The sequence below is a fragment of the Trichechus manatus genome, unplaced genomic scaffold (genome assembly GCF_000243295.1).
Source record: "Trichechus manatus latirostris isolate Lorelei unplaced genomic scaffold, TriManLat1.0 scaffold00014, whole genome shotgun sequence".
Taxonomy (NCBI): Eukaryota; Metazoa; Chordata; class Mammalia; order Sirenia; family Trichechidae; genus Trichechus; species Trichechus manatus.
Window position 1 is genome coordinate 27,550,689 of NW_004443950.1, and position 26,528 is coordinate 27,577,216.

The 26,528-nt window shown below is 55.3% G+C and overlaps 1 protein-coding gene across 3 annotated transcripts in view; it reads right to left on the reverse strand.

The window, feature by feature from the left end:
* ZNF423 (zinc finger protein 423) overlaps window positions 1–26,528 on the reverse strand; it is a 327,816-nt gene that overhangs the window by 16,212 nt on the left and 285,076 nt on the right. For all 3 annotated transcript variants that reach the window (XM_023726976.1, XM_004371639.2, XM_004371640.3), the window contains 2 exons: window positions 17,938–18,069; window positions 15,831–15,946 (listed from right to left, as the gene is read on the reverse strand). In XM_023726976.1, coding sequence (XP_023582744.1) covers window positions 15,831–15,946; window positions 17,938–18,069 — 248 coding nt within the window. The remainder of the gene's footprint in view (window positions 1–15,830; window positions 15,947–17,937; window positions 18,070–26,528) is intronic.

Here is a 26,528-nt window from a genome sequence, read left to right on the forward strand (position 1 = left end):
TGGATGGATGGATGGATGGGTGGATGGAGAGATGAGTATATGGAGAAAGGATGATGGGTGAGTGGATGGATAGATGGATAGATGGATGGATGGATGGACGGATGAAGAGATGAGTATATGGAGAATGGATGGATGGATGGATGGAGAGATGAGTATATGGAGAATGGATGGTGGATGAGTGGATGGATGGATGGACAGACAGATGGACGGACAGATGGATGGAGAGATGAGTATATGGAGAAAGGATGGTGAGTGAGTGGATGGATGGATGGATGGATGGATGGATGGATGGATGGATGGGAAAAAAATGAATATGTGAATAAATGAGTGGGTAAGTGGGATGATGAGTTGATGGATTTGGAGTTCAAATCTTTCCTTAGCTACTTACAATCTATGTGACCCTAGGCAAGTCATTCACTTCTCTAACTCTCCATTTATTCACTTGAAAAGCAGGATTAATAATATCTACCTCAGAGCCTTGTTATGAGCTTCGACTTAGATGATATATGTAAAGGGGTTTTTAAAACATGTAAAATGCTATACAGATGTTTAATAGTGTCATAATTAACAGTAACCACAAGGCTTTGCCATCACTGTCAACTCAAAAAAAAAAAGATAACCCACAAATTTTTGATGTGACAGTTTCAGGAGTAAGGATGGAGGAGACAAGATGCTGCCATGGGTCAGGCATGCAGCTTTCTGGACTGGGTGTCCAGGTGTGATTTCAGCGGGGGGACCCAAACAGGTGGGGCACACTCCCACTCCCACCATGGCCCCACTTCTCCCTGCCAGGTGCCTGCTTTAATGCCCAGCTCCCAGCCTCAGTTTCCAGGTCTGCAAAATGGGGAGAGTGAAGAGCACTTCTAGCGGTCCAGGCCATCGACGCACCAATGAGATAATTTTTGCAAATTGTGATGTGTAGTGACAGGGGCCACAAACTCAGAGTCCAGGTGGGTGACAAACAGGTAAGGCAGGCTGGTGGGGGCTGTGCTGGACCGGGGAGCCCATGCCCGTGTATAAAGGGGGCCGCTGATTGTTGCCATGAAGAACTGTGGTCCAGAGGCTGCCAGGTCTGATTTGTGGGCAAATCAAGAAATCCAGTCTTTCAGTGTGGTGGTAAAGAGATAGACTCTGGGTTGGTGGCCCGGGTCCAGCAAGGACCAGCTGTGTGGCCTCAGGGAGTTAGTTAACCTCTCTGTGCCTCAATTTCCTCATCTGAATAATAGAGGTGTTGTGCGAATTGAATGTCTTGATGTTTATAAAGAGCTAAGAACGACGTCTGGAAGATAGTAAGTGCCATTTGAGTGTTAGCCATTATAATGATGGGAAGTTACCCTGTTCTGAGATATAGGTAACCATTTAAAGATTCTAAATCCCTGGACCATGGGTTGTGGGTTTTCAACCTTCACTCTACACAAGTGTTCAGTGTTATTACGGTTGGAGGGAATCCTTCTCCATCATTCTAGAACACCCAAAGGTGAGGGAAGGGGCTGGCATGCGCCCGTCTCTCACTGGGAACCCCACTCCCTGTCTCAGACAACTTCAGTATCTTGCTTCTTCCTCGCCCTCCACCGTTCTTCCTACCGATGCTGTATTTTATCTAAGAAAGGCCCCAAAGATCCTAAAACACTCCAGTATTTGATGTACCACAAGGAATGAAAACACGCAGCCAATTAAACTGTAATACACAAGCGATGCATGCTAATTTACGAGGTGTTCTGAGAAAAGCTGTGCATGCTGGGACGCGTCAGTGAAATACGGAAACAGCTCGTCTATGTCGCTGTTAGTTGTTGTCAAGTTGGCTCCGACTAATGGCGACCGTACGTGTAACAGACTGGAATATCGCCCTGTCCTGGGCCATCTTCATGATTGTCGGTCTGTGTGAGTCCACTGTCGTGGCTCTTGTGTCCATCCACCTCACTGAGGGTTTTCCTTGTTGTCAATGACACTCTGCTTTACCAAACACGATCCCTATTCTAGCAACTGGGCTTTCCTGACGACAGGTCCAAAGAAAGTGAGCCAAAGTCTCTCCATCCTCTCTTCTAAGGAGCATCCTGCTTGTATTTCCTCTAAGACTGATTGATTTGTTCTTCTGGCAGTCCACGGATATTTTAAGCTCCTCCTCTGTGCCAGAAACTGGGCTGCCTGCTTGTCATATGTTATCTTTACCTCCTTCAGTGGTCCCCATTTCACTGTTGAAGAAACAGAGGCTCGGAAAAGCAAAGCAGCTTGCTAAGTCATCCAGCTGGTAAGAGGTGGCACCTGAATTTAAGCTCAAACGACCCAGTCCTAAGTCCACTCCCGCCTCACCTCTCCGTTCCCCACTGCCCACCCTCCACTGCGTCCTACTGTCACCAAGAGGAGACACCACAGTGACATTATCAGCTACCCTTGCCCATCTCCCAGCCACACAGTGAATTTTACTGCAGCCCTGGACAAGCCCAGCCAGTCCGAGTTTGATGTTGTCTCAACGTCAGAAGCAAAGCAAGTGGGCGTACGATCATTACTGACACAGCAAAATTAATTTCCCGCCATCTCCTCCCTCGCCCTCTCCCTGCCCACCCCCCGCCCCGTGAGTGCTGACGCGTGGCTGCTGGCTGGCGCTCGCGAAATGCCGACTTGCATTTCTCATCATTAATTTCTTTCTAAATGTCATTAGTAATTGTTCCTGCCCGACCAAAGACGGCAATCTAGTCTTCCACCGAGACTCCCGGTCCTCATCTCTCAGCCGGTGGGGGCAGGCACCCCGGCCACGCCAGACCCCAGCATCTTGACCGAGCAGCCAGCCCCGCTCCGGACAAGTTGGGCAGACAGACTGCTGTACATCAAGAGACAAATCAGCTCTTGTTTTTAGCACGAACGAGACGCAACGACAGAAGAAGCCTGTGGCAGTATTGGGCCAGCAGTGAAATTCTCAGGCTCTGGAGGCAGACACCTGGGTTCAAATCCCGGGTCTGCCACTGCCTAGCTGTGTGACTCGGGCCTGTGCCTCAGTCTCCCCCTCTGTAAAGTGGGAATAATCACTGCATTAACACTGAAGATAAAATAGGGTAATCAACGGAAAGGGTTCACATACCGCCTGGTTGCTGCTGTTGGCACCATTACTTTCGACCTCCTCTTCAGCCCTTAGCACCGGGCTGCAGGCTCAGCCCCGCCTCTCACTAGCTGTGTGACGTCGAGCAAGTGGCTTAACCTTCCTGAGCCTGTTTCTCCCATCTGTGAAACCGGGCGGTAATTCTACCCCCAGTGACGTCACCCCCCAGTCACTGGGCCCTCCCGGGGGGCTGGACATTGTGCTCGATGTCGCACATTGTGTGGTACCCCCTGGAGAACCCCCCGAGAGAAGCATGGCTGGTCCACTGTCCAGACGAGGACGTGAGTCTCAGAGAGGGGAGGTCACATGCCAAGGTCACTTGACAGCAAGTGGCAGCTCTGAGGTCCACATGCGGTGGCAACAATACCTCAGGGTGCCTCTTTGCCACAGTGGGGTGGGGTCCAGATCAAGCGACGCAAGGGGAAAGGCTCCGCACCTCTGTGAGTGCTGCTCCAACATGGTGCCCGCAATTAGCAGTGTTCAGTCCCGGCTGGGACAGTGGTGGTGAGGGGCTGGGCTCACGGCTCACACAACGGCTGCAGCTCGCAGCTCCTGGCAGCTCCTGTGGCTTCCCCGTGCCCATCTGTCACTGCGGCATGGCGCCCCTCTGAAGTTGGTTGGCCCCCCGCCCTAGAACATGAATGACAGGCTCCGATGGGCAGACAGGCAGCCCGAGGCCGATTCCAAGTGCCATCTCTGCCCGGAGCTGGGCCTTCGGGGAAGGTCCCCAGCCCCCACCTGGCCTCTACACACTTCTTCACACAGGCGGGCAGACCCCCACGGACTGGGGGGCTCTTAGCACAACCGGGCACAGGCCTCTGCCCTGATGCCACCTCCTTCCTTGGTGCATGTCCTCTCCTCCTCCTGGCTGCGGGGACCACGGGCACCGCTGCTCACCCCAGGCTGCCCAAGGTGGTGCCAGGCACATGCTGGGAGCCGTGCAGCCTGAGTCACCTCTGGACTCCTGCCCCCTCCCCGGGAGCAAGGCCTGCCCACCTACCCACAGCACACAGAGGGCCACCCTCAGGCCTCCAAGGGCTCTGAGAGTCAGCCCCTGACTCACTGCCTCTGCTGAGGGCTGAGACCACAGACACCAGCATCAGACGCCGGGGTCTACAGCTGCGTGAGCACAGGAGATCCTTCCTGTCACAGCCTCAGTTACCCACCTATAGCATGGAGACCCTGAGATGCCATACTCACGGGCTCCTTGTGAGCTGCCAGGGGGAGCTCAGGGGGGCCAGGCCCACTCCCCAGTTTTCTCCAAACGCAGACCCCAGACTGCCACGTCAGCCCTCAGGAAGCTCTGCCGTCAGCCCAAGGGGTGGGAGCAGGAACAACAATAATAATACCCCTCACTGTGAGCAGGAAAGGCCTTGACCCACTCGACAGGTAAATAAACTGAGGCTGGCGAGACAGAGGGACTGCGCCCGGTAACCGTGGGTAAGCTGAGAGCAGGAGGTGTGCAACAGGATGCCACGTTCCTCACACACATACAGTAAATATCACGTGTTTGTGCTGATTAGCCTCTGCTCACCTCCCTGCACCACACAAAGGACGGCTGTGAGGCGTGTGTATCCCCACCTCGGGCACGCATCGGGCTCAGTGAATGCTGCGGGGTAGCCAGAATACCTCCACTGAGCGAATGAGTGAACGAACGGCGGCGTGAACCACAGGCCCTGGCCCCCAGACCACGGTCACAATGATGGTGATGGTGGGGGACTTTTCAGGCACCGTCTCACCCCCACATCCCTCAGGGAAGGCACCGGTCTACCTCCAGTGGGCTGAGGCCCAGAGGTCAGTGACTTAGGCCAGGGCCCCAGAGCTGCTCAGGAGAGGGGCTGGGACTTGAAGCCAGACTGCAGGTCACACAGTGTGGACACTTCCCTGCCATGAGACGCTGCCACAGGTCATAAAATCTGGGCACGTACCAGGATCTGATTGTCTGCCCCAGTAGGGAAGGCGGGAAGCAGAGATCACACACTGAGACATGCCATAATGTCCTCAGGGGTCCTTACACTCTACGTGCTGTCTGAGGGCTTTGCACGTGTCAACTCTTCACTTCACGGCAACCATGGTGGTAGGTCTAACCCATTTTACAGATGAGTAGACTGAGGTCAGAGAGGTACAAATGTCTGCATCAGGAGCAGGACAACCTGGGAGGACAGCAGTCAGTCAAGCCCCCAGCCCTCAACAGGCTCCTAGGCTTGCGGGTGGCAGACCCCAGTGCAAGCAACAGATGCGCACTCCCCGGGGCCCCCGTGGGGTGTCGTCAGGCACCTCCCAGCCCCCACCTCCAGGCCGAGCCACGCAGGCGCCGCTGTCCTGCCGCAGAGGGGGTGTGGAGAACGGGCTGCCTTAAAGCAGGAAGAGGAAGACGCTGCTACTCACGGAAAGCTCAGCCAAGGAGTCAAATGCTAAGTATGTGCCCAGAGCACTTTTAGATTTTAATTATTAGTAGTTCTAATTATCCGGCTGGGTCTGACAGCAGCAGCGCAAAGAGGCAAGGAAACCGGCTCCTCGGCTACCTGTTCTCGGCAGGACCAGGGGTGTTAAAAACAGGCTGCCAGAGTCCGCAGGTTGGAACCCTCCTTCTTTTTCTCCTTTTCTTGTTGGCTTTCTCTTTCCTCATTTATTCTTCCTACTTTCTAGGAGCTCAGGAAAAATACGGTAGTGAATGAAGACGTGAGGAAAACCTCACATCTGAGTGGGAAGTCAGGCATAGACACAGCTACTTACAATACCTATTGCCTAATGGAATCAGGAGGCTAGACCACAGGGCCGGAGAAGCCGAAGGAGGGAAAATCAGGGAGGACTTCTCAGAGAAGCGGCCATTTGAGCTGGGCACTGAAGGATGAGAAGAAGGGAAGGTCGTTTGAGCAGAAGGATCAGCACGAGCGAGCACCTCCAGGAAGCACCCAGCTCACTGAGCAGGCGAGAAAAAACAGCCCAGAAGAACGAAGCAAGAAAGCAGCTGCATCCCTCTCGCTCACCCCTCCTGCCCCATGTCCTTTTTCTGTTCCTTGAACACCTTGTCTCGGAGTCTTTGCACTGGCTGTCCTTTTCCTGGAAGATCCCCCAACCCTCCCCAGCCGACTCCTTCCCAACCTTCAGGACTCGGCTGATGCTCCTTCCTTGGAGAAGCTTTCCCTGACCACCCAGCAGATTTTTCGTCCCTAACATTCTCCCAGGCAGGCGGTGGTGCAGAGGTAGAGCTCTCGCCTTCTGTGTGGGGAGACCTGGGTCCTGTGATTCCCGGCCAAAGCATCACATGCACAGCCAGCCGTCGGCCACGTTGCTGTGATGCTGAGCAGGTTTCAGCAGAGCGTCCAGACTGAAACTGACTAGGAAGAAAGGCCTGGCTACTTACTTCCAAAAATCAACCAGTGAAAACCCTATGGATCACAATGTTCTAATCCAAAATCAATCATGGGGATGATGCAAGAAGGGGCAGCACTTGGCTCCATTCTGCATGGGGTCACCCTGAGTCAGGGGCTGACTAGATGGCAGCTCAGAACAGCAGCAACATTCTCCCCCCCCACCCCTCCGCCACACAAACACCCAGCCACCGCTCCCTGTCACTGTGCTGTTTCACAGTCTGCAATCACCTGGTTGGCGTATTTACTGGTTGATGGCTGGGGTCTCTACAGAAGGCAAGTTCTGTGGGAACAGGGGCCTTGTCCAACTTGTCCACAGCTGTGTCTTCGGCCCCCCATGGTGTCTGGCATACAGTGGGGCTCAGTAAAGGTGTGCTAAATGAATTGTGGAATTCTGGCAGGGTCAAACCAGTATCCTCTGGGCCAGGGAGGAAGGGTCCCGACCAGCCAGAGCCCAGTCCACGCTGCAGGCTCACAGAGGCCTTCCCTGGCCGGGTCCCAGGATCCAGCGTGGCAGAGCCGGGCTCACCCCACCGGAAGGGCTCCGGGTTGCTTGTTAGAACACCTAGCTCTGCTTTTAATCAATTGTGATCATTTAGCTGGAAGCGGCACGATTAGGCACACAGAAGCAAACAGCGTGAGCTAATCCTTTAAATGCGCCCGCTCAACACTGAGCTGGCCACGTCGCCACCGCAGGTCCCGGCTACGAGAAGTGTTTCCTGCAGCCCCAGCTTTGTCAGTCAGAGAATGTAGATTCCAGGAGGGGACGAGACCCACCGCCCCTCCAGACCTTGGCTCCTCACGGGGCCGGCCTGCCCCCCTGAAGGAGCTCGGTGGGCCAGGCCAGACGCGTCCACCAGCTCCACAGTACACAGCTTCCACCGTTAGAGACCTTTCTCCGCCTCAAGCCTCCACCCCACCCCCTCTGCCCCCAGTGACAGCACCAGGCAAGCCCTAGGTTGCCATGAAGGTGACCATGGAGGGAGGGGACCGCTGCTGGTCTTGCGAAGTTGCTGATCCTCCCTCCCCAAGCTCAGCGTGAGCCAACGAGAGGCGAGTCCACGGAAAACAGCGCCCGTGGCAAGCACTGACATTGTGCCCTGGAGGGGCCTGGCGAGGGTGACGACCGCCCAGGGGCCATCTCTAACCCTACCCCCCCATTCATGACGAACAGATGCTGATAGCAGCAACATGTCAGCAGGAACGCCTTCCCCCCCAGTCCGGCTGCCCCAGTCAGGTACCTTTCATATTTGGGGTGCCTCTGATGTCATTCCACACCTTGTCTGGGGCCCCCCTGGACTTGTGCCCAGGGGCAAGTGTCCCCCTCTGCACCCCTCCCCCAGCATACACACCTCTGTGTCTACGGTGCTTGAGGAGGGATGTTGGGCTGTGCCGGCTTGATAGAAACTGCTCCGTGTCGCCCCGCTCCCTTCAAGGGGTGCCCAGGGCACGTGCCCCACCTGCCATGCCTCCGATGCGCCTCTGGCACGCCCTTGCTCACTGCAAGCAGGAAGCTGTGCCGTGGGCGCTCCCAGTCACCAGTTCCGGGCCCACAGGGCCTCGCACCAGCCTCTCTCCTGGCAGAACAGGCCCCACGGCCTTTCCACCCGGGCTCACCCCAAAGCATATTTTTTTGCATCCCCTGTTGCTGCGACTTGTGCTACCTGCTTGGCCCAACTACTAAAATAGTTTCTGGGTCCCCTGACAACGAGAGCTTTTTATAGGTCTGCACTGCAGGCCTCATTTAAATCTATTAGCTCATATAAAAGGCAATTTATTTAAACTTTGGGGGGTTTCTGCTTGCTCAGTGGTGAAGAGAATTTGGCTTAACCTCTGGCTCTGCCGCCTGCTAGTGACCCTGGGCAAACCACACAGCCTCTCGAAGCCTCAGTTTCCATATCTGTAGATGGGGACAAGAGTACCTCCTTCCTGGGGATGTGTTAAGACAATCCCTGTGGAGTGTTTAGACCAGGGCCTGGCCCGCAGCAGTACCCAGGATGGGGCTGTTGTGACTATTTCTTGTCCGATTTCCACTCAACCTCCCCTGGGTATCCCGTTGTGCCAGGGAAGGAGGGGTAAACTCTCGGCGGGGGTTGTCCGCCGTGTCAAAGCCCAGCCCTGTGGCTGGTACTCAGCGTGCTCCTGCATCCACAGACAAAGGGCTTCAGTGACGGTGAAGAACAGGATGCAGCGAGGCTCTTGGGTAGGGGAGAGGGAGGCGCCATTCGTGCCCAGCATCTGTGGACACAGAGGTACCCATGGGGCTGCAGGGACAGCTGGGCTGGCCAGGCAGAGCCTGCCCTGCTCCCCGGTTGGCTTACCCCTGGCAAGGGGCCAACAGGACCCCAGGCCTTCATCTGCTGAGGCCTCAGGCTGGAAACGCAAGGCCGAAAGTCCTGACATTTGTGGGTCTGTGGTTTACCACGTTCCCCCGTACTGCCCATCAAATCTGCATACCACCCTTCACGGAGCAGGTGCACAGCCACGACAGGGGGTGCAGAGAGAAGGCTCCCCGCCAAAGGCATTCTGCGGCGGGTGAGGAAGAGAACCGGGAGCCCCGGTCTTGGGCTCCCCCTGGCCCTCTCCACCAGGCTCACTGCTCTGGACACCCCCAGTGGGGCCTCCTGAGCCCCCTGTGACAACCGCTTGTCTGTTTTTCTTCCTATATTATTGCCTTTTTCCAGAATGTCATGTAAGTAGAATCATACAGGAAGAGGCTTTTGAGTCTGGCTTCTTTCACTTGGCACTGGAGATTCCCACATGCTGTTGTGTGTACCGGTACTTCTTTTTACCGCTGAGTATATGCCATTTTGTGGATGTGCCACAGCTTTACCCAGTCACAGGCTGAGGGGCATTTAGGAGATTTCCAGGCTTTGGTCATTACAAACGAAGCTGCTATAATCATTCACGTAGGGGCACTGAGTGAGCACAAGCCATCGCTTCTCCTGGGTAAACACCTAGGAGGGGGATTTCTGGGTCATACTTTAGTTTGTGCCATACTTTATTAGAAAATGACAAGCCGATCTGTCATGTGGCAATGCCATCTGCATCTCCGCCAGCAATGTACGAGAGTTCCAGTTGCTCCACAACTTCCCTCCACTTGATATTGTCAACTTTTTGTGTTTGATTTTGTTTGAGTCACTGCGATGGGCGTGTAGGGTTATCACTTTGTGGTTTTCGTTTGCATTTAAGGACTATTGATGTTGACCATCTGTATATCTTCTTTGGTGAGGTGTCTGTTCAAATCTTTTGCTCATTTTTTAGTTTTTGTCTTTTTCTTTCTCATTATTGAGTTTTAAGAGTTCTTTATATATTCTGGATACAAGTCCTTTATCAGATACATGATTTGCAAATATTTTCTCCCAGGCTGTGACTTTTCATTCTCTTAACAGTGTCTTTCAAAGACCAAACTTCTTAAATTTGACTCAGAGTGTAAATCAGATAGTACATTTCCCCTGCTCTTTTTCTCAGAACCATGGGGATAAAATCCAAACTCCTTTGCTGCCCTACCAGTCCTGCCGTGACCTGGGCTCCATCTACTTCCTAGCATGCACTGTGCTTCAGCTCTGCTTCACCTCTGGTGTTCCAGCAACACACCTACCTCGTGCCGGCCACAGGGCCCATTCACTCACGATTCCTTCCTCACACTCTCCATAAGCGGCCCCTTTGCCACGCAGCTCAAATGTCACCTCCTCAGAGAGGCCCTCCCTGACCACACTCACCAAGCAGTGCCCACTTCACCCCCATCACCCTCTAGCCCATTATCTGGATTTATTTTCTTCACATCATTGACCACTGCTGGAAAGCGTCCATCAATCCCTCTAGAATGCAGGTCCCATGGGTGCTTCTCTGTCTCGTTCACCGTTGTCTTCGCCCTAGAACAGTGCCTGGCTCACAGAAGCCCGTTTATACACGTGCTTTGAACAGATGAACAGCAAAGCCTGGTTCCCTCTCATGCTCCTAGTCACTAAGTTACGAATGGTCCTATACCTGCATCTCCACAGCAGGAATTCCCGGTCCTACAGTGCGAGCAGTCCGAAGCCTTGTAGCTTCTCAAGACCCTCTCAGCTCAGAGTCGCCTGTGCCTGCAAACGTCAGCTTCCCTGAGTCTCTCCATCTGACCTCACATGCCCTATGGTGATGAGGGCCAGTCAAGGCATCAGCAAGGGCAGGGACTTGGCCAGGTCCTGCCTCCAGGGCGCTGCCCAAACCCCACATCATCCCAGGTAAGCATCACACTTGCCTTTTCCACTCAGGCGGGCCTCCCAGTCCCAGCGCCAGCATAACAACCGAACACTGGAATGCCTAAAAAACCCTCCTCTCAAAAAACCACAAAATTGCTATTCATGTTACTTAATGAAAGCCATTATTTGCATAGATTTGGCATTGCTACAACACTTCCATATTCAAATGGTCTGTAATTAAAATCATTAACTGCAGAAAATAGTGGCTCGTTAAGGCTATAATTTAGCAAGGTTCTGAGCATTTAAGGATCTGACTTAAAGGTTAACGGGGTCACCCAGGAAACTGCCACCTCACAAGAACCAGTCTGGGGTCTGGTGCCACCTGCATGCAACCCTAAGTGGGTGGAGCCGAAGTGAGCTCCATTTCCCAGCTCCCAACACCGCTGCACGGACAAGGTAGGACTACTGCACCCTGATGCCGATGAAGTGCGAAAGCAGGACTGGGAAACTTCCCTGGGAAAAATCTGAACGCCAACAAAGAGATCATCCCTCCCTCTCATGGCTTCCGGGACAACGTAGGGGGATCAGATAAGGGCTGAGTGAGTCCAAAGTTTAAGTAAACCATAGCTTGTACGGGCTAATAGGTTTAAATAGCAGTTCCTGGGTGGTGAAAATGGTTATGTGCTCAACTGCTAACCAAAAGGTTGGTAGTTGGAGTCCATCTAGAGGTGCCTTGAAAGAAAGTCCTGGCGGTGTACTTCTCAAAAATCAGCCTTTGAAAACCCTTCGGAGCACAGTTCCGTGGGGATGCCAGGAGTCGGAGTCGACCTGAGGGCAACTGTTTTTTTTAATTTTGTTTTTTATGGGTTTAAAGGAGGCCTGTAGAGTTGGGCTATAAAAAGAGGGCTGTCAGGGCCCGGGGCCTATTTTGGTAGCTGGGCCAAGGCGTGAGGCAGTGGGGAAAGGCGGGTCGCATAGACTGCCTTTGGGAAGGGAAGGAGCACGGGCAGTGTACAAATGAGGGGTTGCCTGGAGGGTCTGCGGGCCAGGCGCCTGGCGTTCGTCCCCTCTGGTCCAATGAAAGGACAGCTGGCTGTCCCCTCTCATGCCCTCAGCGCAGAGGCATGCGCTCAGTCTGTGGATCCGTGGGGGGGTGGCAGTGGGCCAGGTCACAGGTTCTCTCACTCGGTGTCCCTGGGGAGGCAGAAATGGGCCTGGGTCTGTGAAACTCCGTCCCACATTGTGACAACGGATGAAGGCCGCGTGAGCGATACATAAAGCCAAAACCTTATGGGAACTTGGAGCAGCTGCCCAAAGGGTGAATGAAAAGGAACAGGCTTTCCAAGGACCGCCGGGCGCCTTCCAGGTCAGAGGCTGGGTCTCAGTAAGCTCTGCCTGCCCAGTTCTGGCACGGGGCCTGCCGTGGGGTCGGGGCCCTGACCAGCTAACGGGGAGTCCACCCTCTGTACCCCCGGGCCTGTTCTCATCTCCTCTGGGCATCAGCCGCCATCAGCTGTGCAGACAGGCCCGGTCTGGGCCTGGCCGTGAGGCAGGAGCAGCACATGAGGTGGGGGTCTGCCCTGTCACTGTCACAGGCTGTAGCCCTCAACTTCAGAAGAATGGAACTGATGTCACCACCACAGTGTCAGATGGCGTTATGACTCTGCCTGACTGCCCTGGCCTCAGACACATTACTTGAGGGTGGGGTGGGGGGCTGTTGAGTGTAAAATTGTAGGAGTAGCATCAGAACCCCCCTAATGTCAGGGTGGGTAATGACCAGGATCAGCTCAAAGCTGATCCCCATGAGGTGGAGGCCAGACATACCCCTACTCTCCAACCTTTTTACCCATTCTGACACCAGCCGCTCTCCCACAGCACTCTCTACATCTCTTCTGGCTTCAACAACCCCTTGCAATGGCCACACAGAACTCAGGGTCCATATTTACAATTAAGTGCTTTATCAAGGGACAGGCTACAACTCGGGATCAGGAAGCATGTAAGCAAACCCTCCCCTCCTCAGTGCAGAACAGTTCTATCAGCTCCCCTCAGCTGCAAGCAAGGAAGCCATTCTCTCTGCCACGCATGCCCCCCTCTCAGCCACCTGAGGACTGGTCTCCTCTTGGCCATGTCAGGACAGGCTCCTCTTGGCGGTACCATCTGTCACCACCAGCTGTGCCAGTGGGCCTCTTCCAGGCCCCCCGCTGTCTTCAGTGTTACAGTCCTTGACCCCTGTTATAGTTCTTTTAGGAAGTTCCTTGCCTCCTCTCTCTCTGCTTCTTTCTCTTCTCTTTTTTCTTCCTTCTGCTTCTCTTCCTGCTTCTTTCTGTCTGAAAAAGCTCTGTGGGGCTGGCTGCTTAAATACACAAACTCCTTGTCAATTTCAAGGCATGGCCCTCCCAGCGGGACTACAAACTGACCAATCCCCTCTCAGTAATCCAAAGACACTTCATTTGCATAGTAGCCTATAAGTCACCTAATTTGCAAAGTCAACAGTCACTTCATTTGCATAGTAGATCTACCAATCCCTGCAAGGAACACACCAATTACAGGGCAGGCTGCAGCCCAGGACCAGACAAAAAGTATCATAACACAAGTTGTTTACAGCTTACCCAGGAAATGTCAATCAACCTGGCAAAAGTAACAAACCCTCTGGGGTAGAAAACTAGGGCAAAGGTAACTCCTCAGGGTTTGGGGGAAAATCTCTCAAGCTGTTTTTCCAAAGAACCAAGACAAAAGGCCACATAAAGGAGCTCATTTCAGCACAGCAAGTCAGGTACAACACCTCCATGCTGTGAGGGGGGGGACTCTGGGGGGGGTGTTTCTGGGTGTGTGTATACACCCTTGCGGGCCTGTGGTGTGTGGTGGTCATTAGGGCTGTTGACAACCGCCTCCCCTCCTTCCAGGCACTGTGGGATTACCTTCCTCTGAAAGCAAGCACGGCCACATGCTCTGGCCAATAAAATGTGAGAGGAGGAGAAGCGTGGCATTCCACGTGGAGGCTGTAGGAACTGGCACAGATCCACCCCGTCCCTCTTCCCTCTGCCTCGGTGACCACGGAAACATGGATTGGGACGGACCCTCCATTAGCCCAAATGACTGAGTGACTACCAGGAGCAGAGACTCACCACTGCCCCCCACACCTACCGGGCTACATGACATGAGAACAAATACATCTTTGTTGATTTGAGACACAGTGATCTAGAGGACACTTGTTATTGCAGCAAAACCTAACCTGCACCCCTCTGTGATGGTGGTGGTGTTCTCAGTATGTGGTATCTCAGTATATCTATCTGTGCAAGGAGCCCTGGTAGCGCAGTGGTTAAGAGCTTGTCTGCTAACCAAAAGGTCGGCAGTTCGAACCCACCAGCCGCTCCCTGGAAATCCTGTGGAGCAGTTCTGCTCTGTCCTATAGGGTCGCTATGAGTCGAAATTAACTTGACTGCAACGGGTTATGTGTCATAAGGACAATTTGTGGCCTACATATTTTGCTGCCTTGGTGTCCATTATTTCTTCCTAAATGCCCCTTCGTAAGGAGCCCTGGTGGCACAGTGGTTAAGTGCTTGGCTGCTAAGCGGTCAGCGGTCTGAACCCAGCAGGTGCTCCACAGGAGAAAGATGTGGCAGTCTGCTTCTGTAAAGATGACAGCCTTGGAAACCCCATGGGGAGGTTCTAGTCTGTCCTTCAGGGTCGCTGCCAGTCGGAATCTCCTCGACGGCAGTGGATTTGGGTTCAGTTGGCTGGTCACCCAGTTTCTGACATGGCTGGTCCTATCTTGCCACATTGTGTCTCAACAGCTGTGGTCTAGCTACCCCTCCCTGCCATGCCTCACCCACATGGTTTCCCATGACAGAAACCCTGTTGCTATCCTCTAACCCAGCCTTCAGCAGCCCGTTCCTGGTGGGCCCTCCCAGCCATGCCCCATGATCAGAATTTCTCCCCCTTCGTGCTCGTACGTGCTGGAAACTTTTAATCTGACCAATGAGACTTCAGCAAACCTAGCGGACCGCAGCCTGCTTGCCATACAGAAGCCCAGTCCAGCTTGTTGCCTTATTCCAGATGCAACCCCGTGTGGCCCTGCGTTGAGGGTGCTGTGGGTCCCTCTCTGGGACCCGTGAGCACTAAATTCTGTTTGTTCCCTGGCCTTCCAGCGTGAGTCTCGCTTTCTCCTGTTGCGTCCGACAGACCGTCCGCGACACCCTCTCTTGGGTCAAACTTACGCCGTGTGGTCCTTCTGGGGGTGTGTGTGGTGCTTCTTCTCGGGTTGGGTGTTTGCTGTGTGTACTACTGTTCTGTGTGTGCGTCAGCTTACTCTGCGGTCATCTGTCTGTGTACACGTGTGTGGTGGATGCTACGTGTGCAGAGGTTTCCCTTGTGTGTGAGAGGCGACTGTCCATGAGAACTTGTGTGTGATTTTTCTGGTGCATTACAAGAATTTCTTGCCAAATCCAGTTGGTGAGAAGGCAGGGACACCTGGGGACAGCTCATGGCCCTCAGAAAACCATAACAGGTGAGAAGGGATCCCCCAGGACAAGGGCGTGGGTAAGGCACCTAGGGACGACCACCCCACAGCTTCCCCAGGGTCCTCCTGGCTACTGAGGACACTGGAGGAGGATCTGAGGAAGCTGCTCAAAGCCAGGGTTCCCAGTGCCCCACCTGAGAGCCATCCATCGCAGGACCTGTGACCAGATGCCCCTCCCTCTGGGTTGGGGCCAACCAGACATCCATAGTCCTCACTTTCCTGGTGCTCCCAGCAGAGCTGGAGGCTCTGAGGCCCCAGACCCAGCTTCTGGCCCCACGTAGTCCCAGGACCTGCCACAAGCCACACGGGCCACCTGCCACAGAACCAAAGCTCATCTTACAGCATAGGTGGGGAACAGAATCCCCAGGAGAGAAGGGACCTTCATGGAGGCACCTCACGTGGAGCCCTCTGACTCCTGCCCAGGACCCAGCCTGCCACAGCCCGGCCCTCCTGCGAATCTCGGCCAGCAGGCCCCAGGAGGCTGACACCCTCTGCCAGCCAGCCAGGGGGGCCTGGCTCCGGGACCACACGCACAAGTCCCACTGGCTGTTGCTTTTCCAGGTGGGGATGGTGCCAAGCCCAAGACCCCCCCTCGAAACGCCCTCAATGGAATAGGGGACCCGACACGCACGTGAGTGGTGGAGTGGACGGGCGCTCACCTGCAGCTCCGTCTGGAAGAAGAACTTCTGTGGGCACTGCGAGCAGTCGTAGATCTTGTCCTCCTGCCCGTGCACGGCGAAGATGTGCTGCTGCAGCTTGTTGGCCTGGACAAAGACTGGACGCACACATGGCCGTCAGCCCTCCCCACATCGCTGACAGGCATCGCCCAGGAAGGGCACAGCCAACAAGCAGTGAGCTACGGGGGCATTATTAGCACCTGCTAGACGGAGCTCTGGAGCCACATACGCCGAGCCCTGCCCCTTCGTGCTGTGCAGCAAAGGGCAAGTCGCTTAACCTGTCTGTGCTTCAGTTTTCTCATCTAAAAAATAGGGACCATTCAAGTATGTACCTCGCTAGGTGGTTGGAGGAGCAAATGGGTTAATCCTTGGAAAGTGCTTAAAAGATGTTCTGGCACATAATTAACTTCCCAAAACCAAATCCTTTGCCACTGAGTCAATTCCGATTCATAGCGACCCTATAGGACAGAGTAGAACTGCCCCATAGGGTTTCCAGGGCTGTAAAGCTTTATGGAAGCAGACTGCCACATCTTTCTCCGATCGAGTGTCTGACTTTTTGGTTAGCAGCCAAGTGCTTAACTGCTGCGCCACCATGGCTCCTTAGTTAACCTAATGCATGCTAAATAGGCCCGGTTTTGGTCGAGTTGACTCTGACTCATAGTAACCCCAGGTGTGTCAGAGTAGAGCTGTGCTCCATGGAGTTTTCAATGGCTGATTCTTTGGAAGGTCATCACCAGACCTTTCTTCTGAGGCACCTCTGGGTGGACTTGAACCGCCAACCTTTCAGTTAACAGTTGAGTGCATTAACCATTTGCACCACCCAGGGGCTAATGAATGTTAGCTGCCAGCATCATAATCACCATCGTTGTTTGCCAGATACTTTCCCCTGTGGGCTCCTTGAATACAGTGTAGGTCTCCAAGGCAGGCACTGCAGTTGTCCCATTTTACAGAAGGGAAAACTGAGGCACCGGACTGTTAAATGACTTGTCCAAGCTTCCTAGCAGATGGCAGAACAAGGTTTGAATTAGATAAGCTTAGCAGTGTGTCTGGTGCACAAAGGTGCTCAGTACACGCAGTTACTATTCTTGTTGCTGAGGCTGCTGTCAGCACCCTCGGGCCCCAGGCTGACCTGGCAACTTGGGCTCCTCAGTGCCAGCCCCACCCAGCCCACAGTGTGTGATGCTCAAAGATGGGCAAGGCCCCTGAGGTGGAGGGTGTCCCAGGACTCTGGGGAGCCCCAGAGGTGTGTGTGGGGTTCCACACAGCAGAGCCCCCGCCTCCAGCCCGGCATGGAGCAGGTCTCAGCTTCACGGTGGCAGAAGCCACAGGGCCCGGGCCCTGGGTGCACACAGGAGGCGGCCCCGAAGCAGCTGTGCGTCTGGGAGGTGAGCACTTCAGAGATTCCCTCCTGCCAGGCGCCTTCCCCAGGGTGGGCTTCCCGCCGTGGCAGATGGCAGATGTCGGGGGAGGCAGGGGAAGGCCAGGCTCCGCCAAGCACACCGGCTGCCATCTGGGCGGCAGGAGGGGGGCAGTGGAGCCCCTGAGACTCGCCTCGGGCCGGGACAGCCGCTCGCCTGGGCGGGCAGCCAGCCTGGGGGCTGGGGCTGGAGACTTGGCCGGCAGAGCTGGCCTTGCCCCCTCCAGCCTGGAGCAGGCAGGCACGGAGCATGGGGACAGGAAGCTGGGTAACTGTGCCCGGGCCAGGAGCGAGGTGTGTGGGGGCTGGACAGAGCTACCAGCTCTGGAGACAAACATGGAGCCAGCTACATATAGGGGAGAGGGTCCAAGCTGGAGCAGAGGAAGGCCTTCTAGACGTCCTGTGAGGGGCTGAGAGGAGGGCTAGGGGAAGGTGCCGCCCACCGTCTCCCAGGAGAGGCCAGAGAGCACTGAGATGGAGGGTCCGGGGTCAGCTCTGCTTGGAGGGGATCCCACGGGGCGCCCCATGGATCCTGGGCCATGTCAGGCCCACAAAAGAAGGGGACAGGCGTGTGCTGGGGTCAAGGAATTGAAGGGCTGGGTTCCTCGGTCCATCCCTCTTCCTTCACACTCCCCTGCTGGGCACAGGCTGGGCACAGGCTGGGCACCCTACCTGTGAAGCACACGGGGCATTTGAAGGTGCCGCCCATGCCCTCGAAGCTGTGCTCGATGAGGTGGCAGAGGAGCTTGGCCGGGGAGTCGAATGTCTGGTTGCACAGCTTACACTCGTGGTTGATGCCTTCCTCTGCAACGGAAACCCACAGGCAGTCAGTGATCTGGCACCCCGCCTCCTCTGGCGGCAGCCCATGGGGCCCCAAGAGCACCCCAGTGCCAGCCTCTCCCCGATCCCCAGAACAGGGCTACGGTGGGGGCTGCGGATCCCCAGGCCCAGCCACTGGAGCTTACGGACCCCGGTGGGCTGGCCCCAAAGACCTGGCTCTTGAAGGTGTCATTTTCTATGATCCCTCCTACAACGTGTGCAAACTATGCTAAACAGTTCGGGTCCCCGATCATGGCACTGTGGACGGGTGGGAACTTTCAGAAATCCACGCAGCCCGCCACCTCTAAAGGCGGGGGCTTTGGTGGTTCTGTGGTGGCATTCTCGCCTTCCGCGAGGGAGATGCCGGTTCTATTCCCAGCCAATGCACCTGAAGCACAGCCACCACCCGTCAGCGGAGGCTCGTGTGTTGCTGTGACGCTGAACAGGTTTCAGCGTAGCTTCCAGACTAAGATGGACGAGGAAGGAAATCTTGGCTATCTACTTCTGAAAATCAGCCATTGAAAACCCCCGGGATCACATGGGTCTGATCTGCAGCCCATCATGGGCGTGGCACAGGACAGGCAGTGTTTGATGCCATCGTGCACATGGCGCGTGAGTTGGGCGCCGATTTGGTGGCAGCTAGCAACAACATGTCCCAAGCACTTTGCTGTGAGCTGAGTATTCTATGGGGAGCTAAACAGATAATGTCCTTGTCTACTTTCTAGTGGTGGGGGAGATACAAATAAATGAAGGTGATCAATGTACTATACAAGGTCAGGGGGTGATGTGAGGAGCTGGGGGTGAGCACTCTGGGAAGAGGGGTGAGGACAAAGGTGGACCCGCACTGGGCTTGCTAGAAGCACCACCAGGGCCTCGCATGCATGAGCCCAGAGGATCGGAGAGGGTGGAGACACGGTTGGACAGGCGCCCAGCCCACCAAGGGAAGGGCCTTGTTGGCCACTGGAGCACCCCGGCGCACCAAGGGAAGGGCCTTGTTGGCCACTGGAGCACCCTGATGCACCCAGGGAAGGGCCTTGTTGCCCACTGGAGCACCCCGGTGCACCCAGGGAAGGGCCTTGTTGGCCACTGGAGCACCCCGGTGCACCCAGGGAAGGGCCTTGTTGGCCACTGGAGCACCCCGGCGCACCCAGGGAAGGGCCTTGTTGCCCACTGGAGCACCCCGGCGCACCCAGGGAAGGGCCTTGTTGCCCACTGGAGCACCCCGGTGCACCGAGGGAAGGCCTTGTTGGCCACTGGAGCACCCAGGTGCACATAAGGAAGGGCCTTGTTGCCCACTGGAGCACCCCGGTGCACCCAGGGAAGGGCCTTGTTGACCACTGAAGCACCCTGGTGCAAACAGGGAAGGGCCTTGTTGGCCACTGGAGCACCCCAGAAGTGTATTCCACCTGTAAGCAGCAGCCACTGGAAGATGTCACAGCAAAGCAGAGACGTGCTCTTCTCTTTTGGAAACAGATGGCCTGCCCAGTGGATTATGGACCATGGACAAAGTCTTCCTCTCCTACTTCCAGATCAAAACTGTGCTCTGTCTCCCCACCTGGGAGCTCCTGTGACCCCAAACTTTCACTCAAAGGCATGTGGGAACAGAGCATCATGCCAGTGTGAGTGGTGTGGAGTGGGGTGTGGTGCCCTCACTGGCATCAAGTCGACCCGGGTTCAAATCCTGAACCCCTCCTCGTTGAGTGCCCTGGGCTCATTCCTCAGCACAGGGACAGCCTGCGTCCCCGTCTCGGGGAGGCAGGATGGCAGGGCGGCACCTGTAGCTGTGCAGCTCAGTGGTCAGCATGGTGGGAATCACCCAGCTCGACTGGCAGGCACCCAGGGTTAGGATCCCAGCTCTGCCACACAGTGTTGGTCTCGGGCAAGTGGTGCAACCTCTCTGTGCCTCCCTTTCTAAAGCACTCAGCCTTCCTCCAATAGCTGATGTGAGCACTAAATGAGTTAATATATGTAAAAGGGGTTTTGAACAGCCCCTGGCCCACAGCAAGTGCTCAATAAGTGTTTTCTGCGGGTCACGTCGGTACTGGCTGGAGTGTTATCTGGGGCAGCCAAGGACGCGGGCTCCCCCTCGGTCTCCCCCAGGGAACCAGCCTCACAAAAGGCACCAGGTGCTCTGACTGGCCCTCAAAGGCAAGAATTAGGTGGCAGAGGGGCTCTGCCGGTGGTGAGACATGAACACAGATGGGCTGAGGCTCCTGGTGAGTCCCTGGGTCCCCAGGCCCTGGCACGGGCTGGCAGGGACAGCAGGCACTCCCTGGGCCCAGCCATCCCCATGCCCCTGGGCACCACGCCACAGAGGCGCGCACACACGTGCGTGCAGGTGGACCTGTCCCACATAGCCCACTGGCGGAATCTACCGGGTGTTTGCTGTGCCCCTGGAGCCCCGCAACTAGGCCACATACACCCGGCAGAGACTGGAGCATGGCTTCCATTATACTCACGGAAAAGCAATTCATTGACAAGTTTTGGGACATGGGGCGGGCTCAGCACGCTCGCCTCGCAGGCCCACACACGTCCTCCGCTTCCCTTGGGCAACTCTGATCATAATTAGAGATGGCCTACAGCGTGGGGGCTGCCCCAGAGACCCCCAACACACACACGCACGTGCACACACACATGCCCCCCACAAATAACACTTCCTAGTGCCTGTACAGAGGATGGGTCAGTGGATGAGTGAATGAAGGAATGAGTGAGAATCCACCATTTCATGTGACGCCACCTCCGTTAGAATGTGGACGCCCGGGGACACTAATGAGTCGAGGGCACGTGGAAATGAACAGCAGATACGTTATCATCGTTTAGGACAAATGTTACCATTGCTGTTGCTAGATGCCGTAGAGTCGATTCCAACTTACAGTGACCCCATGTGACAGAGTAGAACTGCCCCAGAGGGTCTTCTTGGCTGTCATCTTTACGGGAGCAGATTGCCAGGTCTTTCTCCTACAGAGCCGCTCAGTAGGTTTAAACTGCCAACCTGTCGGTTAGTAGCTGAGTGTTTAACAGCTTGCGCCAGCAGGGCCTGCCCCTTCCATGTTTGAACGTAAGTGCCAACCCTGTTTGCTGGCAAAACTGCATTTATCAGAAACAGAAAAGGGTTCAGAGAAGTCAGACCGCTTGCTGAGGTCACATGGTCAGGTGGTGCTCCGAGCAAGGTGTGTGTGTGTGCATTCTACCTGCACACCACCTCCAGGCAGCCTCTCCTGATCCCTCCAGTGTACACATGATCCCTCCTTGCACACAGCAGCCCTGGCTCCTCTGGACTTATTTAGCTACAACCTGTGTGTGTTTCTGATTCCAGCCTTGGGCACAGACGATGCCTTCTTCTACAGCCCCCAGAGCATCGGCCCAGCCTGGGCCCACAGAAGAGGCTCAGGAAGGGAGATGCCCAGGGCCGGCTCTCGGGGCTGAGCTGGCAAAAGGGGATTGGCTGCTCTGCACCGGGCGGGGGCCTTTAACCACTTGGCTCTGAATAGAGACGTGCCCGTCTGATACACAAACACCAAGAGGACAAAGAAGACGCCTGCAACTTATAAATCAGAGAAATCACGCCTGACAGTCACTTTCCGTTCTCCGAGTGCCAAGCAATTCATCAGCCGGTCCCCCCTGATTCACAGGCACAGCTACGCCCAGTGCCCACGTTCATAAATATGTGCACAGCCAAGCAGCCCCGAAGCCGCAAGCCGGTTCCTGGGCCTGAACGGCTGGCACTGAAGCCCAGCACAGCCCCAAACCAGTGTCAGTTAAAGGCTCTGGGATAATTAGAGCAGGAGCCCCACAGACAGCTCTGTGTCACCGGTCCCCTTCCTCTTTCTCCCCCAAAGAGGCAGACCTGTGAGGAGGAGAGAGGAAGAATAAACGAAGCCTAAAGTAAAAGTCGGGTGAAAACAATACAGCCGAGGGCATCCCCACAGATCTGGAACTCGCTCTTCCACCCCCTCGAGGCCAGACCTTTTGATTTGCAAGTCTCCTTTCTGAATGCCGAGGCCCCCTCCTACTGGAGGGATGCGAGGGGCTCCCCTCGGCGTCCATTATGAGCACCTCTGTCTATAAAACCATCCAGGCAGGAGGGGGAGGGCCGGGGTGGCAGGGCGGGGCGGGGCTGCCCTACTTAGTGTGACAACCACACCTTGGTGGGCCTGTGACCCACTCCGAGCGAGCGAGCCCGTGGGTATTGATAGAATCCGTCACCATCACTCTCTCCCCACTGGTGCTGACAACCGCTCACTCTGTCCCGAGACACGGGGTCCGCAGACAGCAGCACCCTCTGAGAATAACTTCCCTGAATTATATAGGGCCACAGGGTGCTGGGCTGACACCTTGGAGCAGAATGACAAAGCTGTCTGGCGTGGGGGCTGGTGGTTTTGTGAGTTGAGATGCACAACCACTTCACCTCCTTTCTGTTCTCTTTTTATATATACAGCACATGACAGGCATCCGTAAGAGAGACCCCGGAACTCAAGTGAATTACGCAGCCTCGCGCATTTGTAAGGTGAAACGCAGACATGGAGATGCTCATCACACCAGATCTTGCCTCTCAGCCCCCATAAGTCGGGGCTGGCACAGGGAAATCTATTGATTTATTATGATTTAAAAAAACAGAAATAAATAAAAAACGAAACTGCCAAACAAACGACACAGAGAGCACAAAAATCCCAGAGTCCTCTCCCGCTCCTTTTTCTGTGCGAAGGAATAATACGTGTTAACTTTACACTTCATTTCTCAAAAAAATAATAGGATGTGCTTTTGCTTAAAACCAAGTCAGCCTGCTGGAACCTTTCAGACTGAAAGTGTGTCAGCCCAGAAGAGGAGCAGAGAGCTTTGTGGGCGAGCATCGTGCCGAGATGATAGCTCCTGTAATGTCCTCAGTACCGACTTTTGTCTCCAAAAGCATTTGATCCCTGGCAGACACATACTTATTTCCATACGGGTCTTGGGGGAAGTCAAGAGGAGAGACAGCTGATTATCAGAATCCTGAAGGTGAAGCTCAGGTGGGCCCCGCTGATGTCAAAGGCAGCCCGGGCACACATTCCAAGGCCCTAATTTGCTGCCCAGGCGGGAGGAGCAGTAGGCTGCAGCGGGAGTGGGCAGGGCATTGTTCCTGGCTCGGCTGTGAGTGCCACCCACTCCGCCATATTGGTGTGCCTGGCCTGGCCCTTCTCTAGCAGGGACCCCGCTCGGGGCTGCTGACCCGGGAGTGGTATCACGAATGCACAGACCCCTCAGGGAGAGAAGCCGCGACGGCGCCTGGTGCTGACAGGGGGCCTAATTAGCCACCTCGATTCAGGAAGCAGCAATTAAGGGCACGAAAGTTAGAACCAGGAACACTTGGGTTTGAGACCCAGTTCCATCAGTCACTCATTGTGTGTACTTGGGAGTGTTACTTAACCCCCTCTGAGCGTCACATTCTTCTGTGGGAAAAGGGGAAGGTGGCAGCCCAGCAGGCTCCTTCTGCCCCAGGACTTCTGCTTGCTGCCCTCTTCCCCAAGGCCGTCTCGTCGCTCCTTCCCACACTGCATTCAAGTCAGCTCAAGCGACCCCCCCCGAAAGGTCCCAGTGGACACCCCGCTAGGACAGCGCACGCCTCCACCCTGTCCAGCGCCTTGCTGTTCTTAGTTGGTGTCGAGCTGATTCCGACTCACGGTGACCCCGCGGGTGCAGAGCGGAACCACCCCGTGGGGATGGCCTGGCCTGTCTTCTGAGGCACCTCTAGGGGGTTCGAACCACCAACCTTTTGGCTAGTAGTCGAGCACTTAACTGTCTGCGTCACCCAGGGACTCCATTTCCTTCATAACACTTACCCTCACCTAGCATATTACAGGAGCCCTGGTGGCGCAGTGGTTAAGAGCTTGGCTGCCAACCAGAACGTCAGAAGTTCAAATCCACCAGCGGCTTCTTGGAAACCCTCTGGGGCAGTTCTGTCCTGTCCTGTAGGGGCGCTGTGAGTCGGAATCGACTTGATGGCAACTGGTTCTTGGTAGCATATTACAAAGTTGATTGACGAATTCACACACACACACAGAGAGTCATGTAGGCCTCAGGAGGGGTACTTTGCTTATTGCTGTATCACTCAGGCCAAGAATAGGCTCTGGCACACAGTAGGTGCTCCATAAATATAAAACGATTAATGGAAGGCACTTAGTACAATGCTTGGAACATGGGGGCGCTGATAAGTGCTGGTTATTACACACAGGGGTCTCCCCCAGTCACCGCGTTCCGGGACGTGAGGGTTTGCAAAGCCCATTCTCATCTTCAGTAACTTGCTGTTTGGGTCCTCGAGGAACAGCCTGCTGTAAGCCTGTGGAGAACTGAGGGGGCCCCCTCAACTGACCGGAGGGGAAGTGGGCACTCAGAGAGGGGGGCCCCTACCAGGGTGTGGCAGAGCAGGGCGAGGCAGCTGTTCACACCCACCGCACCCAGCAGCCCTCTCTGGCTTCAGAAAACACAAGACGAGCCCATAGGACTTGAGACCTGGGATGAGCAAGGCCCCCTCTACCCCCTGATCATCCCAAAAATGCAGGTGAGAAGGAGGGAAGACAGACCCACCCCCACTTTCCCACGTCTGAGCCTGGTGGGCCCCCTCGCTCGCTCCAGCCTGGGTTGGCGGGAGGGCTGGGAACATTCCCCTAGTAAGGGGAGCAGGCAGCCCCCTTGTCCGACAGTGTGGGGCAGCAACCCCAAGCAAGAGGGAGTGACACAAGGCATGTAGAGGCTGCTGGACAGAGTTGAGATCCCGCTGCTGCCGGCTCTGATAAAGAGCTCCGCCAGACTTCAATTCCGCAGCACCACCCACGCAGCCCCAGTGATCGGGGCAGGTAGCGGCCCGGCTCAGACACAGCCAGCAGGCCTGCACCCCTTGGAGATCTGGAAGGAAAGGAGAGAGGGCTCGGCATTTGTCCAAACAGATGAGAAGGCAAGAGGGTGACAGGTGAGGGATGACCCAGGACAGCCCTCTGACACCATCCCCGTGAATAACCACAAACAGGCACGAACAGGAATAGAAACACAGGCCGAGGGGGAACTCAGATCTTTGTTCCCTGTGAGGAACAAGACCCTTTGGGCAGAAGGGAAGAGGGCAGGTCATAATACCTGGGTGGCTTATCAGGCTGTCGGTCTACTGATTTGTCATTAAATACCACAAGGAAACTCATCAAGCTGGCTGAGGGACAGGGTGAGGGTGACAGTGGGCTGAGTGAGAGTGGATAAGGGCCAAAGAGAAAACGGGGTGAGGGACGGTCCTTCATCAGAGGCCAGGCAAGAACCGAGGAGCACCTGAGGGGGGTGGGGGCTGATCTGGGATCCCCAGCGTCCCAGGTAGGTCTCGAGAGTCTGCATCCTGCCACCCCGACGCGGCCCTTGGACCAGCCGCTGAGGCATCCCTCGGGAGCTTGGTAGAAATGCAGGCTCGAAGGCCCAGTCCCAGGCCTGCAGAGTCACAGCCTGTGTTTTTAAAACTCCGCAGTGATTCAACCACAAGTGACAGTCAGGAGCCTCTGATCTCTATCGAAGGACCTAGCGACGCCCATCTTACTGGAATCTGGTTGTCCTGAAGCTGTGTAGTGTTTTCATACACACCACACTGTTTTCTGTACCAAGAGTGCATGTTCCGTATCTCGAAAAAGGTGGAAAGTTTTCTAAAGTTGGTTTTTTTCACACTTTACAGAAGATTCAGAAACCATCGACTAACAGTGTGAAATTTACTATTATTACAATTGGGGTGAAGATGATGTGGGGTGCCTTAGGAGGGGCTATTGGAGACTCTGGGGGGTAGCTCATGGTCTCCCAAGTCACCCACGTCACCACTGCCCCAGGCCCTCGAAGCTCTAGAAAGCTCAGCCTTTGCTGGAAGGCGCACCCCACCATCAAAGACCCGCCCCACCATCAAAGACACGCCCCACCATCGAAGGCACGCCCTACCATCGAAGGCACGCCCCACCATCGCAGGCATGCCCCACCATTGCTGCCCCCAGTCTGGTCTCACACTTTCCTAAATACTGCTGGAAGAGGGGCTGTGCCCATTCTCCTCCCCCCAGGGTACCTTCCCAGGCCTTTCTGGCCAGGACGAACCCAGCTTATGGTCCCCAATGTTTCAGAAAGGCTTATGAGCTCTGGCAGCCTGAACCGGGGCCCCACGGGGGACCCGGAGCCTCTTCAAAACAGAGCCCTGACAATTAGGCAGGCCGAGTCTGGAAAGGCTTGGGATTGATGGTGTGGACAGTAAAAATCTCACCTGGGGAGCTGGGTGTAGTCCTCCGGGGGTTGCCTGAGGTCAGTTGCCATGGCAACGGAGAATGAGCTCAACCTTGTAACTGACCCTTATCTTTTTTTGATCTGTGGGCCACTTGGGGCCAAGGCTTGAAATCAACTGGAAAATAATCTAGTCACATATCAGAAAGAAAACTATTTATACTTATTTACGCAGGTACCCA